Source organism: Botrytis deweyae (assembly GCF_014898535.1).
Source record: "Botrytis deweyae strain B1 chromosome Unknown BDEW_025, whole genome shotgun sequence".
NCBI lineage: Eukaryota > Fungi > Ascomycota > Leotiomycetes > Helotiales > Sclerotiniaceae > Botrytis > Botrytis deweyae.
In genome coordinates, this window is record NW_024066232.1 from 120,766 (window position 1) to 138,818 (window position 18,053).

General features: G+C 43.7%; 3 protein-coding genes across 3 annotated transcripts; 2 read left to right on the plus strand and 1 right to left on the minus strand.

The window, feature by feature from the left end:
- Positions 1–182: 182 nt before the first annotated feature.
- Positions 183–1,556, plus strand: EAE98_008966 (uncharacterized protein; the record flags this gene model as incomplete). The annotated part of the gene is made up of 2 exons (XM_038956587.1): positions 183–258; positions 376–1,556. 2 exons carry the CDS (start codon positions 183–185, stop codon positions 993–995), a joined length of 696 nt encoding a protein of 231 aa, XP_038806957.1. The 3' UTR covers positions 996–1,556.
- A 1,978-nt stretch (positions 1,557–3,534) lies between these two features.
- EAE98_008967 (uncharacterized protein) lies at positions 3,535–9,755 on the minus strand. Its single transcript, XM_038956588.1, has 4 exons — positions 8,028–9,755; positions 6,353–7,860; positions 6,173–6,305; positions 3,535–6,119 (listed from the first exon to the last, which is right to left on the minus strand). The coding sequence occupies exons 2-4, from the start codon at positions 6,789–6,791 to the stop codon at positions 4,751–4,753; spliced, it is 1,941 nt and encodes a 646-aa protein (XP_038806958.1). The 5' UTR covers positions 6,792–7,860; positions 8,028–9,755; the 3' UTR covers positions 3,535–4,750.
- A 4,727-nt stretch (positions 9,756–14,482) lies between these two features.
- Positions 14,483–15,347, plus strand: EAE98_008968 (uncharacterized protein; the record flags this gene model as incomplete). Its single annotated transcript, XM_038956589.1, has 3 exons — positions 14,483–14,730; positions 14,829–15,061; positions 15,207–15,347. Exons 2-3 carry the CDS (start codon positions 14,873–14,875, stop codon positions 15,345–15,347), a joined length of 330 nt encoding a protein of 109 aa, XP_038806959.1. The 5' UTR covers positions 14,483–14,730; positions 14,829–14,872.
- Positions 15,348–18,053: the final 2,706 nt, after the last annotated feature.

An 18,053-nucleotide genomic window follows, 5' to 3' on the forward strand; every position in this document is an offset into this window, starting at 1 on the left:
TCACTTGGCGTTTAAGCTTAGAGAGAAAGATTGTTTAAAATCTGAGCTTCTCCCGTGGATTTTGGAAGGCTACGGCCGGCCGCGGATTACTTCAGGAAAGAGTCTTAGATATTTTCGATTCAATTAAGTTGTAATATTTTTTTAAAGGAAATTATTTGAAAAGAAAAGGTTATCGAAAGAAAATGTTGTTTTCTAATTTATTTATGATGGCGGGATTGGGGGCCGTTGTGTCTGCGAGGGCAGTTGAGAAGAATGAACGTAAGTAGTTGGCGAATTTCTGTTCAGTCCAGCTTCTCTTCAATTGATAATTCCTGGGACTTTTCTCCCATTTACAAGACATCAACAGTATAACCAGAAGTTAACAAATTTATTTAGGATCATTTCAACGACCTATAATTGACCCCTCATTACCTCGTCCAACTCCCTCCTCACCTCAATCCTGCATTTTTATGCCATCTCTCCCGATGCCACCTGTCTCCTTCACATCCACTCTACCCACATCTCTTCATCATCACCTCCCGAATGTCCTCCTCTCTCACTCATTCTTCAACTCAAACCTACCAACTTCTTCTGGCTCCACCGCCCCGATGATCTCGACCCTTTCTCTCTCAGAAGTAACTGGCGATGCTTCTCTTCAAGGGATTTTCCTCGGCCTCGTCTACACTTCCATCGACAAATCCACCTCTGAGCCTCCTTTAGACTCTCTTCCCAAATCTCCAGTATCGAAACCAAAAGTAAAACCTCATTGCCGTCCTCAATTTCCCAAACCTAAAGTGGATGAACAAGACGATTTCGATAAATCATGGGGCCATATTAATAATCACGAGATTCGATCGCCGATTTTGTCAGTACCACAGTCAAGCCCGTCTACAGAGATGAGAAGATGTTTTACAGAGGCAGTGGAAGGAGTTAGGGAGAGTGGACTAGTGGAGGGGACGCTGAAGTTTCCTAAAGAGGGGGGTAAATTACGATTTTTGATTTGGAGGGTCGATTGAATGGTATAGGTTGGGTTGAGAATATTTCAATCTGGTGGGGGGTTTTTTTTATGAACAGAGGATATGGCGAATGGATTCGGGACTAGAGAATCGAATGTTAAAGGTGTTCAGGGCTGGATTGGAGTTCGGGCATTCATGTTGTACTTTTCATTTTGATATACATGATGTGTATGAGACAAAAAGAGATAAAGTAGGATGGACAATTTTGTGCGATTATCAAGCACCTCGAATAACTGCTGGGAAATGAATTGCCTCATGGGCTTTGCACAAACTCTTATCAGGCATACAGATTGTTTCAAAGAAAGATACAAATGAATTTCACATTGTACCGCAAAGGGACAACAGTCCAAGCCCTCACTTCCAATGAGTTTCCTTCAATAGTTTACAAGTGAATATATACATGTGGTTAGTAACCGGCAGTACTTGTCTCGGTTCTCTTTTCTCAAGTTGAGAGAAAGTAGAAGGGTGTAGATAGATCAAAACGAACGAGGAATACATCAATTTCTGATTACACCGCCCAATTGGAATGGATTTTTAGCATTTACAGATAAAGCCGCGAAGCTATTTTTTGAACAAATACATCCACTAGTTCTGTATTATTTTCTCTTTCGCTACTCGCCTAAAATCCACTCGCTGCTTGCAATCCTCGAATATCTCATTCTTCATTCTATAGATGTGCTATGTGGTGTTTGTTTGAGAATAGAATACAAGAATAAAGGGCGAAAAAATCAGGACTGAGATTAGGATAGAAGTAAAGCAATGAGTCTTGCTTGTCAAGAATCTCTACCCGGAAGGCTTCTTGACTCGGTGACGTAGCAGAAATTGAACAAGCTTGTACTCGCTTCGTCAAATAATGCCGGGGTTTGATTTACTTTGCGAATCCTTAGAGCCCGCAACGAGATTCAATAATGACAACTACATGCAAATTTTCATTGCCTAAATTGAAATAATGCCATCATTTTCACCATCATCCAACATCATCGCCGTCTATCTCAATCCAATAGCACGTTCTCCATTGTCACGCCCCTCTCCACACAATTCAATCCAGTACCCCTTCTGTCTCGATGCTTAAACTTTCGATCAGATGCATGGCATTCACACTCAAGAGCAAAAGAATTCCTCTGTGATAAGTTGAAGGAATTAGAAGTATTCCTATCTAATCTAATAACTAATTTCATAAACCTCCCATATTCTTGAGGAACGGATACCGATTATACGGACTATTACCTACAGAACTTTGTAAGAATGAGGGAGTCGGAGGACATGTATTGATTTCCTCTCAATATCTTCCAACTAAAAGTCTGTTCCGATATCGAAACTGGCCGTTAGTTTGGTTTAGATGAAGGATGCCACTTCTGTATGTTGGTAGTTGTGGTCGGTGGTGCAGGGTGCTGGATATTAAATGCTGTACAATTGAACGAAGAGCGGTTCAAACAAAAATAGAAAAAAGAGGCAAAGAGTGGATATTCTTCATGAAAGGAGATGAACAAAAAGAATTTTTAACAAAAATAAGCTTGTAAACCTTCCTGCTTCCCCTTTTGTCTCTCAAAAGACGAGGATTCCATCAGTGAGTGTATCTCCATTCCACACATTTTCAAGCACATCGTGTACCCCATACCGCGTACGCTCTTCCCTCTTCCCTCTTCCCCTCAAATGCCAATAAACCCAACCTCCCTTTCTACTCATTCCCACTCACTTCTTGATCTCTAATCCACATATCCCGCCGGAAAAAAAATCAGGAAATTCTCACTTAAGGCCCCCTATTCACTAGAATTTCTCACGCTTAGAAGTTCGAACCAAACCCCCGATACTCGAGTACGATTCTACTCCCTTCCCTTTTCCACTTTCTCGATGTAATATCAAATATCAATCCCCCCCAACAGAAACCCCATACAATATCTGAAAAAAAAAACCAGAATTCACCTCCCAGATCTTTAAGAACAAAGACCTAGGTCCATCTCGAGAGACGATTTCAAGCCCAAGTAGGTAGGTATATATATGAAGAATAGACCATAGAAGCGAACCCCTACATTTTCACCAAGCGCAAGTAAAGATACCATCAGGATGTGTAGATATATTCCCGAATGCAAGTGCTATAGTAACAGTAGCTCCGAGAATTGTCTGGAAATGAGGAAATGAGTAAATGAGTAAAGAATAATGTCATGGAGAAATCATCATACTCATATATCTATCTATCTATCTGTCTATGCGTTGACATTTCTTTTTCTATAAGAATCACATTCACGAGTCAAAATTATTGAAATTATAAAAAAATACAATACAATGAAATACAATGCAATACAATAAAATAAATCCCCCCCCCCCCATAAATCTTAGACCTAAATCACCTAGCTACCCAATCACACTATCGAGTTCCGACAAAATTCCAAATCCAGATTCACACACACACACTCGCTGCAACTCAATACTTCTATCTATTCATCTTTCCACATACATCCAGATCAACCAATCTCCAGTTGATATAAACAATCCTTACTCGCACCATCAATCAAATACATCCCACATCCCACATCCCACATCCCACATCCCACATCCCACATCCCACATCCCACATCCCACATCACACATCACACATCACACATCCTCACAATTCCTCTGGGGAAAAAAATTCATCAACAACTTTTAAATTTTTGTATCTTGTTCAGTTCAGTTCCAGTTGAATTCCAATAACACCCCCGAACCCATCCAATCATCCATCCATTCATACCATCCATCCATCCATCCATCTTCATCATAAAGTCATATCATTCAACCATTCCCATTCCTTCATTCCAATCACCCTTAACCCATTTGCGTTCAGAATTAGTTACAAAACATTCAAGCTTCGCAACTTTTCCACACATTCCATTGATATGACATTCATCCATTGGGATAACCATCCGCATATGGTAGAATCCATTTCATTCCCCTCCCCATCAAGCCCAAGAAAACTCACAACTGCAACAACTGACAAGATAAGTAAGGAAATGGTCATAAATCATAATAATAATGTGTGTAAACGTTAAGCTCAAGAAGAGCTCAACAAAAAGCAAAGAAACCAGAAGTCGGTCCAGGAAAGAAAAGCCGAAAACATTAAACAAAATTATTATCTGTTCAGTGGTCCAGTTTTTCCTTCTCTATTCATCCTTCCCGACATCATAAGAAAAATATTGAGACAGGTTCCTCGGTGCTGTAGATATCGAATAGAAAAATGGCCCCATTCATTATTTTGGTCGTCCGTCTGAACGAAAACAAATCATTTAAGCCTTTCCCATGAACGAAAAACACAAAAAGCCCAAATCCCAAATATTTCATGTCGACGCCTAGAGTGTCATTAATAGGCGTGTTTTGTTTTTTTGTTCTCGATTGTAAAATGAAAACCCCCAAGTAAATAAATCCCGCTTGCATGTGTATATCTTTGGGATCATTTCTCAACAGATTATTTCCTCTCCCATGTTTGCATAGCGTAAATTCGTTAAAGCCGTTTCGATGATCCACATTAGGGTCATCTAAAAATTTCAGTCATAAACTCGTCGTCATTCCAGGTTCAAATAATTTGCTGAATCTATGTTCGGCGAATACAAAGACAATCGTGAAGATAAAAAGGAAATTTTCTTTCAAAGAGTGGACTTGTGATTGTCGAGAATGCTTTTGTGGCGCGAGCCAAGAATAAAAAAAACAGTAGATCATGATGAGAAAAAATCAGATCACTGGAAGAAAGTGCAAAAATTTGCGTTCAAAATCATCGATTCGAGTTACCGGCGTCTTTGAGCAATGGTGGATTGAGCTCGGTTGAGTCCTGGATTGTAAGATGGTCCAGAAACCGAACCTTCACGGATCGTTTTCCGTCTCTTCAAACCATCAGCATCGGCCATTCCTGGACCTCTACTTGATGGTCGACCATCATCATCATCATCTCTGCCACGCTTGTTACTCCCAGGGGCACCATTCATGATGTTTTGCTGTCCGGCATAACCATTAGACATTGAAGCTCCAAGATCTGATTGTGGTGCGTAAACGTCACCACCTGTGCTGCCATTAGCTGTACCACGTTCTTGACTGACTACATTATACAAATTACTCGAGGGTGGTTGGATTCGCGGAGGTGTACTGTAACCACCTTGCTGTTGAGCATAGTATGTTTGTGGTGCTGACGCCGTTCTAGGAGTGGCTCGTCCGGAAGCTGGATTATTTGGTGAGCCAGTCATCTCTGGTGACAAATGGGTGTGTTCACCTGTTATTGATCCTACGGCTGGGCCATTCGAGTAATTGTATGGCCGACGACTTGAATCGTAATTACCCTGGCTGTCATGAGTGTATTCACCGCCATCATGATCTTGATCATGTTCTTCCTCAACTTGACCATTTCCTTGGTGATGAATCATTCCGTTTGAATCCTTTGGTTCATGATGTTGGGGCTCAGCATCTGGTGCTCTCGCCAATGGTGGACCCATTTCATTCTTGATGTATGAATTTGGCTGTTGCGAGTATTGAGGCATGCTTTGTTGGGGCGGCGGAGCTTGGGCGTAAGCATTCTGTGGCGGGGGTGCTTGGGAGTACATTTGTCTCGAGTCGTAAGGTTGTTGAGTTTGTTGATATTGTTGCATCGATTGAACCGCAGTCCCGGGAGGAGTGGTAGCTGGAGTTGTTGGCATTGAGCGAGCATTACTTAATCCAGTGTCGATTGACAGGGGATTGGTACCTTGCACATTGCCCATGGATTGCCCAGGCCACTGGAAATTGCCGTTAGAATTATCCATACTACCCATTACACTAGATGCACTTGTGGGAGGGGTGGGGAATGTGTGTGATCTTTCGAGAGCAGGACGACCAACATTTGGATGAGGAGCAAGGGAATGCTGTGGACCTGGAAGGGGAGCGCCAATTGAGTTAGCCATTGAGTGATGGTGATGTTGGTGTAATGAAGGCAAACCAGGTGCTTGTGGATTCCGCATTTGGTTTTGCTCATTCTTTCGACGTTCTGCGGCTGCCATTACTGCATTCGTTCGTGTCTGATTTGTTGGGTGGTATAGAAGAGCGCCAATATTGTGAACAAATAGAGGATACAATAATTCCGTAATCTTTTCCTTGTTTGCAAAATCCAATGCACGCTCAAAAGGAATCCTATTATATGGGTTAGATATGCACGTGCACCTAGACTATTAAATTTTGCTTACCAAACACCCTTTAAATGCATAGGACCAATTTTCACAACGTGTCTCATTTTTTCACTCTTCAGAATACCATCTCGTCGTCCACGAGTCATACCTGCAACATTCAATAATTTCGTGCCATTAATCATGTGATTATCTTGCCTAGTTAGCATCTTTTGTTTGAATTGAGAGGGCTAAGCTTACCTTCACGTCTAGCCACGCAGACACCTTTTGCCTCTACTTGAAAGCACAAACTACCCTCATCTTCCCAAAGGGTTGCTGTCACTCTGGGCTTCATTCCTGGTGGGGCAACTTGGCCAGTTTGGTCAAATTGTTGTGGTCCGCCATAACCTTGGCTCGGCATACCAGGTTGAGTGGTCATTGCTGGAAGTGGTAGAACGTTGCCTTGGCCCCCCATTGACCCGGGAATTTGTGCCGATTGTGGAGATTGAAGTCCATTGCCATAGTATTGACCGTATGGTGCTTGCTGCGCCGGTGAATAATGTGGAGGTCCAGGTTGAAGTAGAGGTGGCTGATGTTGAGGATATTGACTCAATGCACCCGATGTGGCAGTCTGGGGTGGTGGTTGTTGACCAGCCGACATGTGTGGAGGATAATACATATCTTGCGGACCGTGATTCATATTGTTTTGATATGGCTCTTGGCTGTAAGAGTATGCTGGGTTTGAAGGTGGTGTACTGTAAGATCCTTGAGGTAAAGAAACAGGTAAACCACTGCTAGCTTGAGTGGGAGAAGGGGTTTTGGGTCCGTTTGAGGAACTCGCTGTGGTGTAAGATGAATGAGAACCTCCGTTCAAAATTGAGGAAGATCCAAGGGAGCTAAGTGAACCAACCCGGGGAGATAAGGTACCAGACGAATATGCCTGTTGCGGCGGTGGCAAAGGCAAAGCGGGCAACCTTTCATTCACGTACAGTGGTCGCTGCGCGGCGTGATGATTGTAATATGGTACTTCGGAAGGCCCCCGGGTTTGCACTTGTGATATCGACGGAAGATCCAGTTTTTCGGTTGGAATGATCAAGTCCTGAAAGGACAATGATCTGGCAGACTCAATAAAGGGTCTTCCGAGAAGAAAGGTAGAATTTTACGTTAGACGACAAGATTTAACTTGTGGTCTATTCGTGTATGCGGGTAAAATGGGTAACTTTTTTTGGGGGGAGAAAGATGAAAATTGCTGAACCAAGATTGGAAGAATGATGCTTGGGTATATTGACAGACTATCGTCGATATGAAAAATCAAAACAGTCACTGCTTTTACAACGAGCGCGAAAGTAACAGGTCGTTTATTTTTCGTGAAATAAGATGCATATGCCAAAGATGCAGAAGCAGAACGATCTTGTAAAACCTCAAAAAAGACTCGAAAAAGAAGACGTTTGGCTCGTAGAAGTCGTTACAAAAGGACTTGAAGCTTTGTCAATCCAATTGAGGTGCGATTGAAGCTCCACGACAGGATCGTTGGCAGTTACGCGAACCTGCAGGTATGTATGCTTGTGCTTGTCGCTTCTTTGGAAGGAATCTGATCCGTGCTTAGATTCGAGGATGCGAACGTGAAAAAAAAAATCGTGAAGCTCGTAGAATGTTTCGTGGAAGAGAGAAGATCCAAAATGCAGTGGAGTTTTGCTTTGCAAGAGGCGTGATGTGTACTTGTGGATAGGTTGTATGTCGGTCAGAAGAATTGAGGATATTTGCCAACTCTAATGCAGGTACACCAGTCAGCGCTGCAGCAATTGCTATGAGAGACGATGCGCAAATCTACACGATGGTGAATGGGGGAGGTGGAGGGACGAGGTGGATGGAGAGAAGCGGGAAGCACTGGACATTGAACATTGAAGACTGGGCATTGGAACAATGAGGTACATACCTTTTGTTTGGACTTTTTCTAGGATTTTCCTTTTTTTCCGTTTCGCTTTCCATGCACCTCTTTGAGGTATAAGAAATGGGGGAGGTCGGAAAAGGGAGGATGAGAGAGTGGATTGGAGAGATTTAAAAAAAAAAAAAGGCGCGGAGGGAGAGAAGAATAGAAACGAGGGAGGAGGTTGGGCGGTGGTGATGTGTGAGAGTGAGTGGTGGAGGTGGGTTTGTGGAAAGTTTAAGGGTATTGGTTGAAGCGGATAGTCTTAACGAGAGTGTGTGGGTTGGGGAGAGTAGCTGTAGCCGTAGCCGTCGAAAAATAGATTGAATGGATGAGGTAAGGTGTGTCCAAGTGGTCCAGGTATGGGTTGAGTGTTTTGAGGTAGTAAGGTAGTAAGGTAGTAATCGAAGTGGGTGAGTAGAGTGGAGCAGAGGAGAAATAGAGGAGAGTAGTTAAATTTAAGTGCAAGTGTAATAAAGTAGAATGAAGTAATACGTGAAGCTAGATGGGGAGGGAAGCTAGCGCGTGAATAAAATAAATAATAAAATCAAATAATAATATTGATAATAATCAAAATCGTGGTCAGAATCCAATTTAGATAAAACCACCCAAGATGGAGAAGTAGTCTATCTAATTAGTCGTGGATGATGATGAGGGGAGGTAGATAGTAGATAGTAGATAGATAGATAGACAAATAGATGAATAAATAGATAGATGATCGAAGAGGAGGAGGAGGAGGAGGAGGATAATGTAAATAGATAATCTTCAATGTCGATAGATAGACTGTCAATAAAAGCGTCGAGACATTCAACACAAGAACAATGTTCTTCTTGTTCTCTTGTTCTGCGTGTGCCTATGTCTCTTCTTCTCTTTTCCCTTCTGTGCCTTGTCTCGCTGGTCCTGGTAGGCGATGCAATGTTTGGGTGTGTAGTACGGTAAGGAAGAGTGGAAGCGTGCGGGTGGAATGGTTATGAAGGGTTATGAAAAGAAACCTGGCGTACAAAACGGAGTAATAAAGTGTTCGATGTCTGGGTGGACCTGATGCTAAGATAATGATGAGAGTGATAATGATAGTGATAGTGGAGAACGTCTTCAACTTGTTTCTCTTCTCTTGATTTGTGGAGTGAAGGGTGGAGTTGCAGTTTGGACTTGTTGATTCTTCTCTCTCTCTCTCTTGGTGAGGAGTTTTGCGTGGTGAGTTCGGAGTTCTGAGGGTTCCCTTTCTTCGATGCGGTCTCCCTCTCTTCCTCACGCTCTTCGCAGTTCAATTGGGTGATACAATACTGTCCTTCTCTCCCTCTTTTTCTCTCTCTCTCTTTTTCCAAGTCTCAGACTCTCAGCATTTTCTGCCCTTTGGTGTAAACGTTGGATCTGGCCTGGCTGACTGGACTGGACTGGACGGGGGACTTTCGAAAGTGGATGTTTGAGGCCGTAGCGATCCCGGAATGAAGCTAAGAAGGGTGGTGGACGTGTGAATCTGTGAATATGTGAACACTGAACACCACCGAGCCCAAATATCTTGCGCTAAAATAGGACTTTTCTATACGGACGTCGGAAGAACCGAATGCGCTACGGTAGAGGGAAGTTTAATTTTGCTTGATGCGATGGACTCTCGAGAATGAAGTGAGTGACGCTTGAGATTACAGCCCAACGTGTAGATACTAGGTAGAATTCACAGACGCTGGTTATATGTTGTTATATGATGTTTCTTATTCCTGGACGATAGATCATAGATGTGAGTGACATGATCTGGTGTCATCTCCGTGGGTTATTCTGGTCTATAGGAATGAAGGACAATCTGACTCTCATCCAATTCCAATTCCAATTCCGATTCCAATTCCAATCACAATTACAATTCCAATTCCAATGCTCATTCTGATTCTGATTCTCACGGCTCCATCATATCATACTTCACGGAATACCTAGGTAGACAGTTTCCACTTTTAGTTTAACCTTTGCATAGGTAAGAGATATCATTTTTCTTTCCATTTCTTTCCCTTCCCTTCCCTTCACTTCACGACTCTCTCTTCTCCTCTTTGCCATCTCATATCCCGGTCAAGCTTCACTCGAGGATCCAAGAGGCGATAACTACAACCTTACCTGACCAGCCTTCCTTGTAAAACATTGATAATCGATTGCAGAGAAAATAAAATCATTTTTCTCGTTTTCTGCCATGTCGCTAAATTAGCGTGAGCATTAGAGTTTCTTAGTTGGGTAGTAGTTGTTTTTTTGGTTGGACCTAGTCGTACCTACTACCTAGTCGTACCTACTACCTAGTCGTACCTAGTCGATCTATCATCTATCTCATGGGCTGCGTCGCTCCTCCGAAAGATCAAAGCTTTTTTTTTTTCTTTCTTTCCTTCGCATCCATCCATCCATCCCCTAGTAAATCGCGCCAATTCTTAACCCTTGTACAAAAACTGGGGTGGTTGGACAGCACAATGGTTGTTACTCTAAACGAAGGGTGCGAGGATTGGATGGACCGAATTGGAGGAAGAAGAAGAAGAAGAAGAGAAGTAACAGGTGAATGAGTGAGTGAGTGAGTGAGTGAGTGAGTGAGTGAGTGAGTAGGTGAGTAGGTGAGTGAGTGAGTTGACTGACTTGACTAACTTGACTGAGTGAGGTGACGGAGTGACAAGCCAGCAAAATGGTTCAATTATACATACGATACCGGCACCGTATCATACCATCTTGAACCTCCAGGGCCCCTTCGAATACCTCGTGAAGAATACAAAAACATTTGACAATACGAATTCTTATTTTGATACCCCAAACCTGCATACATGTGACACCCCAGAATACCGACTCAGCACCATCCAGCTCTTTTGTCAATCCCTAGGTACATTAATCATGGTTACTCGTAGTGCTTGGTGTTGTTGTACTTTTCACTCTATTTTGCTGCGTTGGTTGTATTCTACTTGTATCGTGGGGTATCTCGAAGATGTGAACGTGATACCTCTTAATCCCTACCGTCGTCTGCTCTACGTACGGAGTACATGGCACCTTTGACCTATCGAGGACTAAATCCATCACGGACTTGACCAGAGAAAGTGATAAAAACAACAGAACAACAAAACAATGAACGGACCCAAAATGCGAGGTGGCAGTATGGGGCCAATCCATCCATCAAAAGTGGCAGAGTCGCAGAGTGGCCGTGACCGTGGCCCTTGAGTTCTGGCCGCTTGAAAACAATGGATACCGACTAAAGACAAGGGTTTGGGAAAGGCTGGCTGGTTCTCAAATTCTCAATTGAGAGAAAAAAAAAAGAAAGGGAGAAAAACAAGTGTGAATTGAAACGAGGGTTTTTAATATACGATCGCTGACGGGTCAGTAATGATTGGGTGATATTGATAGCAGCCGTTCCGGTTCCAAATTATCAATGGTGATCAATTAACTGGATGAAATGAATGTGAGGGAGGACGAGGGAGAGGGAGAGGGAGAGAGGGAGAGTTATTTTTACTTTCTCCTTCCGATGCTTGTGTTGAGAAGATGGTGTGGTGTGGTGTGGTATGGTGTGGTGTTGTCGTGGGTATTGTTTTACCTTGATACCGATGAAGGGGCAGTAATGGTGTTCAAGTCTATTCTCCTGGTGGTGGATGTGGATGTGAATGTGAATGAATACTTTGTATGAATGTAAACGTGAATTGCTCTCGAATTCTTCCGAATCCCAAAGGGAGTCAGATCAGAATAGGAAATATCGATGTCTACCTATCTATCTGCGTACCTACACACTGACACAGTAATGAATTGCATAAAAGACATGTTCGGATTCGGATGCGAAGAAAGGCTGCTTTAAGCATACATAGGAGACCTTCGGATCTTCGCCTTCTACGGTAGCTGATCTGTTCTTCCAAATCCTAGACGAAACCTTTCAAAACGAAAAAAGAAGATGAAAAAAAGTGGCCAGGACAATGGTAAGCCGCGTGAACCCAAGGAAAGACGGAACAGCGATGGTGATGATGAAGGTGATGATGATCCGATGCGAGTATTTACTGGTGGGGCATCTTTCTTGATGGTTCACAATTGAATTGAAATTGAAATTGAAATTGAATTAAATCAAATCAAATCACATCAAATCACATCACATCACATCAAATCAAATCAGATTAACACCAGTACATGGATGCTGGCGAAAGTGGCGAGCCCGTTCTTTCTCTTCTGTCGATTCCTACATCCGGATTATGATGGATGATCTTGCTTGACGAATGGATCTCACATACCATACCGTATCCAATCTTGACCAGGGAATTAACTTTCTTCAACCGCCATCCAAGCTCACTCCAAGCATTCTTCTTTGCATTTGAACCTTGCCTTACCGATCAAGCCTGCATCGCATTACCTGCTGCGACGTTTTCCCTCCTGGCGGCGGCGGCGGCGGCGTAGACGTCTCTTTCCGTAGCTAAATGAAGACATCCTGTTTACTTACATATTGTATCTTGCCGTTGCCCTTTCTCAAACATCCCCCAACCCATAATCCATAACCCCCAACCCTCAACATCCAACCACATAATACACCACACACTACACTCACTGTACACACCTACCTACACCTTGCTGCCGCGCAAGAAAAGTTAAAATTGAGCTGAGCCCTGGCAACTATTCCTGTCTTGGAGGGGCCGAAATGCACTCCAGACTTTTTCATTCAGAACGAAAGCACCGTGCCCCAATTCTGCACAGATTCTGCCTTCTGCACATTTCCGGGAGACGAGATGTACGGAGTAGGGAAAGTGATGAAAAATTCCTATCGGAAATTTTATGCTGATGCTGATGCTCATGCTGGTGCTGGTGCTCATGCTCATCATGCCTCCATGCTTATCCTTCACCCAAATGGCTCATGCTTCATGCTCATCCAATTGTCCGACGTGTGTCCTGTGCGGTGGCCGGGCTTGATTCTTTCAAGCTTGATCGCTGTGATGGGAGGGAAAGGGTTCGGTAGGTTACTGCGATGCACTCTACAAGCTTGTTCCGCCTGCACGACGGGATCTCCTGCTTTTGCATATCGTTTCTCTTCGATCCCGTCCCCCCCCTTTTTTTTACTACGGTCTATCCTTGAAGGCAGAATCGCTGGAGCTTCCAACCTGCTTGGAAGTTGGAGCTGGAGCTTGGATCATACAATATCTCGTGGATGTGAAGGCAACACCAGTCACCAGTGCACAGCAACACCCCATCGAGGACCACCACCACACAGTGGCACATATGCACAGATGGGAGATCAATGGTATTGCCGGCATAGCATGGCATGGCATTGACAAATACTCCCTACCTAGCGAATAACATTGAAATTATGTAACGTAACCCCGTGACCTTTTTAGTATTAGCATCTGATGAGACCAAGCATTGATACTCTGTCGAGTCTGTACAGAGTATATCCATACAGTCCTAATTTTACTAATTTTATTTACCTACCTAGTATCTACTCTAACTTCTACGATGACCTCCCTCCGTATCTACCGATTAGATATACACGAGCCGCTGAACCAGTTCCAACCGCCGTCTTCTTTGCATAACATATGAGAATCTTCCGTTCCTCATCACGACATTGCCAGATCTGCCACCAGCGCGATCGCATATCTAGCTTCGAACGCCTCATGAGCACTACATTCTACTTTTCTGACCCGCTGGTTCTCGGACTTTTTCCAGCCTTTTCATCACATCCTATTCTCCTACAAGTCCTTGATCATACAGTATCTGAGTATCATTATTCCTATTGAGCTCGCTGAGACTGTCTAAAGTACTCGGTGGTTTGCTCCGTCAATAATACTCCGTCTTCCGTATATCGTAAATCTCTCGTAGATAATGCGATGCGTTTATCGGTTCACCAGTTCCATGTGCGTTAATTACCTAACCCTTCGTGATTGATCGTCCCTAACGAGCATGTCCGATAATTCACGGACTGATCGGAGCGAGCCTTGGATTTGGTTGGGATCACTAAAATAGCTAGCTTCAGCTTGACCTTGCGCCACGGGAATTCGTTTTTACGACTCATGGGATATATTCATCCCCTAGTTTCCGTGGCTAGGAGGGAGACCCTAAGATTTAGACTATTAGTGGAAAAGGAAGTACGGGAGAATTTCGATATCAGCCTCGGCTCCCGGACCATCTCTTCGTAACGATTGCGGCTTGCACAAAGTAGCATCCCTCTTTCAAAGCGGCTTAAACATGATAGTATATCCTCAAGGTTCTTAAGGTTCTCAACCGGGTAGACGGTGGGGCGTTTCAATTGTCAATAGATGAAGAGGGGAAAAGAGGAGTTGTATCCCTAATGTGATAACAAGGTAGGAGGGTGGTAATTATTGATTATTGAGGTGATTGTAAGTCTCATACTTGGAGAGTGATATTGATTCGTTATCAATATAGTAACTCAACGGCAATCTATGGAACCACCAACCACAAATTAATCCTCTCCTTGAATAGAAGCTTATCCAAAGGGATCTTTTGCGGCCATAAGGAAGTCTAGATGAAGGGAGCCGTTCTATCAAGCCAGTAAAGTACGGAGTATCTCATAACAAGTATATTGAGGTTTAAAGCAGCATCAATTGTAACTTTCCTCCTGCCACTTTTGCAACATCCACATATCACGCCTTCGGCTCTTTTTCCCGCCACTTTACCACCAGCTTTTTTTCTCTATCCTGAATTAGATGTATCAAATACTGCCCAGGTGTTGTCAACTTGTTGAGAAGAAGGTCTCGACGCCAAGGACCTGAGAACAGCCGTGAGTTACTCTATCTGGGAACTCTGTAAACCGGGTTGTAACCCGTTCATCAGTACCGAGTAATGTAGTCGTTCGGATCATCTACTAATTTCACATAGACAACAACATGATAGTATGATCATACTCTATCTATTCTTCAACGATGCCGACAGGCTACATTAAATTGACGGCGATATTACCTATTCATCAACCTGTCTCTGCAAGGATGGGGATGCCATCCGGTTTCCCCATTAGTAATGTAACACAGCGTGCACCCATTTGGGCAATTCGATGTCCTTGGTCTTGTCATCTTCCAAGACTCAAGAGCAAGGTTTTCATGGTCAACAACAAGGTTGGTGAATTACACCTGAAGCCGGAACAATGGCCGAATTAAACGGTCATCGGTGTCATTCAAAAACGAGTGGTCTTTGCGATAATAAAGATGCTGCCCCGTTCCATCCTTACTAGTATACATATGCTACAATGACAGGCTTCAGAGCAAGCATGTTGGACGCAGGGTTCCTTCCGATGTGAAAGGGAACTCCCTTCTTCTCTGCTTCTCTCGTGAGAAGTTACGCTTGGTCACAATGAATCGAGCAATTGAAGAGGCTCAAGCTGCCATGCCAGTGTATGCATAGGAAGATTCTTTGCTCAACAGATAATCCGAAAGATGGGAGATGGTAAAGCTGCATGCTTCAAACAAAATCATACATACATACCTACATTGATTCGCATTGGCAATGGAACCTCTGACACGGCTTACTTCCAGATTGCACTTTGTTTGCTTACAAGTTACAACCAACAATCCATGTACCGACATGCGCGAGTCAGGGTTGCAGGTGAGATTCTAGATTCCTTTCATATTAATTGTCTATCCAAAATTGAATGCATTCCATCTCCAGACAGCAGACATCATGATGAAAGTGTTATCATTTTAATATCGGGAACGAATCGGCAACACACGCGCTGACTTGAATCGAAGCCCCAAGGACATGTTCTGTTGGATGAATATTCAAAGGGTGGGGATGCTGTCTCAAAGCTCAAGATGACATCTAGGGTTTTTCGAGCTCGTGAGTCGTGACCCAGGAACCTCGTCACACTTCATCTCGATAATACAATCGTGGACGAAGGAGACTGGTGGAACGAGCACCTTGCCAGTCTCGAAGTTAGCCATGTTTCCTCCCAGCCAACATTTTCATCTTGTCAATCCGCCTCGAATTTAAAAGAGTCATCGGAGAGATACGAAATCAATTTTGTATCACATTTCCACACGGTGAGAAGGAAATGGGGAGATCTCGAAGTTGGGAGGCCAGTCAGCCAGCCAGCCTTCCGCGACCCCGACGCAAGGAACGGTGCGAAAATAGTGCACAGCATATGATACCGTTACTAGAACTTTTTGTATCTGTAGTCATGGGTTTTTTACTCATAATGGGTTTCATTCATCAATTGTTTGGAGAAACTTATCATGTGCTTTCAACTCTTTGAGACGAGACCAAACGAAGCTTCCCAGCTTACTTGCGTCATCACGCATACATGCGTATCGATATCTAGATCTTGATTCTTAAGGTTTGATTAATTACGGACAGCTTGATCTTTTTAGGGCAATTCCTGCGTAAAATGATGTCGATCTATTTATCTCTAAAGATTTATCTTCATGTACTCTGTATGTATGTATGTATGTATGTACACATCGCAAATCCATGAACCCGCCGATTTGCGGAGGCAGACGATGGAGATCTTTTCACTTCTGTAAGAGCAGTTCTACAACAGTCGGTTATGTCTGCTGGTTAATGGAACAATGCGGCTCTCCGAGACAGGTATTGTATGCCATGCTATGATGTGATTTTATGTTGCACAATGAACTGGAAATCTTATGCAGATGGGGAGGAAGGAAAGGGTATGAGAAGAGGAAGAGTGATCCAAATTGCACCATCAGAATTTACTCAATTGGGATGGATCATTCGGACCGCATGTGAAAACTCAATGGCGCCAAACCGATATGAATCCGAAAGATCAATTTCTGGACTCTGGATTCTGGATTCCGATCCATACTGGTTGGTATCAGTGTAAAACTCACGAGTCACGTTGTCTTACACTTTCAATTCTTTGTATAGACTATTCAGAATCCATTGGCAATACGTGACCCACGTATACCCATGAACTTCTTTTCACCGCCTCTCGCGAACACGATCCCAGCCACCTTGCTCCGCATCCAATTGGCTCCGTTTTACCTTTTTTCTTCCCCCCAGTCTCCGTGCAGCAGCCTGTGAGCAGCCGCTGCGCATGCAGGATGCAAGTGTTATGAAGGCAAGGGCCACCAGAAAATTTCGGCATCAGACCCTGCAGAGTTTTTGTGCGCAGTATGCTAGTATGGCTATCCTTGTTGGATGAGATGAACGGAGGAAGGAGGGGAAACTTAATACTGCTTGTGGGATGCTTATCGCGACGGGCGTCATCGATCATTATCTGGTCTGTCTCTGTTGGAGAATCTATCTTCGTGATTCAATTACTGTACTTCACCACTTTGAACCATTTCATCTTCGCCCATGAATACAAAAGCCCAGTAAACAAGGAACGATTCCCCTCGACCCATTGCGCAAAACTGGAAAATCCTTAATTCATCGCACATACGTAGCTACCTACCTTATCGAGCTTATTCTCTCCTCCCATAACCACACTCCATAAGGCTAGTCCCCTTTTTCACTTTTCTGCACACGCGGAAAACGGTCCGTCTTACACCATTTTCAGCATCCCTGTCCGGTGTCGTTCTTGGCCTGCTTGCCTCCAATCATTTCATCCGACACGATTATGGTCTGTATGTAACGAGAAACGCACAACATCGAGAAGCAGCACGCCCAAAGATGCGCTAGCGCAAGCCCCATGGTGAAAATCCCGAAGCGAGGCGTTCCCAAAGCGTGTCACCGAGTAGGAAGTACTGCTTCTTTGGGACTGGTGCGGGATTTATTGTGGTTTGGGGGAAGGGTTTTTTTGGATTTTGGTTTTCTGTCTGGAGGAAATAAGAAAAGACTAGGGATGATCATGGATGGAAGGCGAGAGGAGCGAAAAAAGCTCGGTCTACGACGTGGTGGATGGTGATTGGGGTAACGTTGTTCAAAGCGAGGACGAGAGCGAGTTATTTTTCATACTCCGTCGACTTAGAGCCTATCCGCGAGTCTAGAGGGGAGGAAAGGTTTGTTCTAATTTCTGGGATCGACACTCGTTGAGGGGGTTTTGGGATGTTGTTCATATTCGCATCATGGCATGATGATGAGAAAAGATTGATCTGGGAGCGTAAGGTGGGGGGTGGGACGAAATGAGCAATGAGAGTAGAGTCTCGAAAAGAG

Bases quoted from the DNA above. Each gene is read 5' to 3' on its own strand.
- EAE98_008967 (XM_038956588.1), bottom strand. From the start codon at position 6,791: ATGAATCACGGTCCGCAAGATATGTATTATCCTCCACACATGTCGGCT. The intron at 6,306-6,352 runs GTAAGCTTAGCC...TAACTAGGCAAG, and splicing joins CTGCGTGGCTAGACGTGAAG to ATAATCACATGATTAATGGC. The intron at 6,120-6,172 runs GTAAGCAAAATT...CCCATATAATAG, and splicing joins ATGCATTTAAAGGGTGTTTG to GATTCCTTTTGAGCGTGCAT.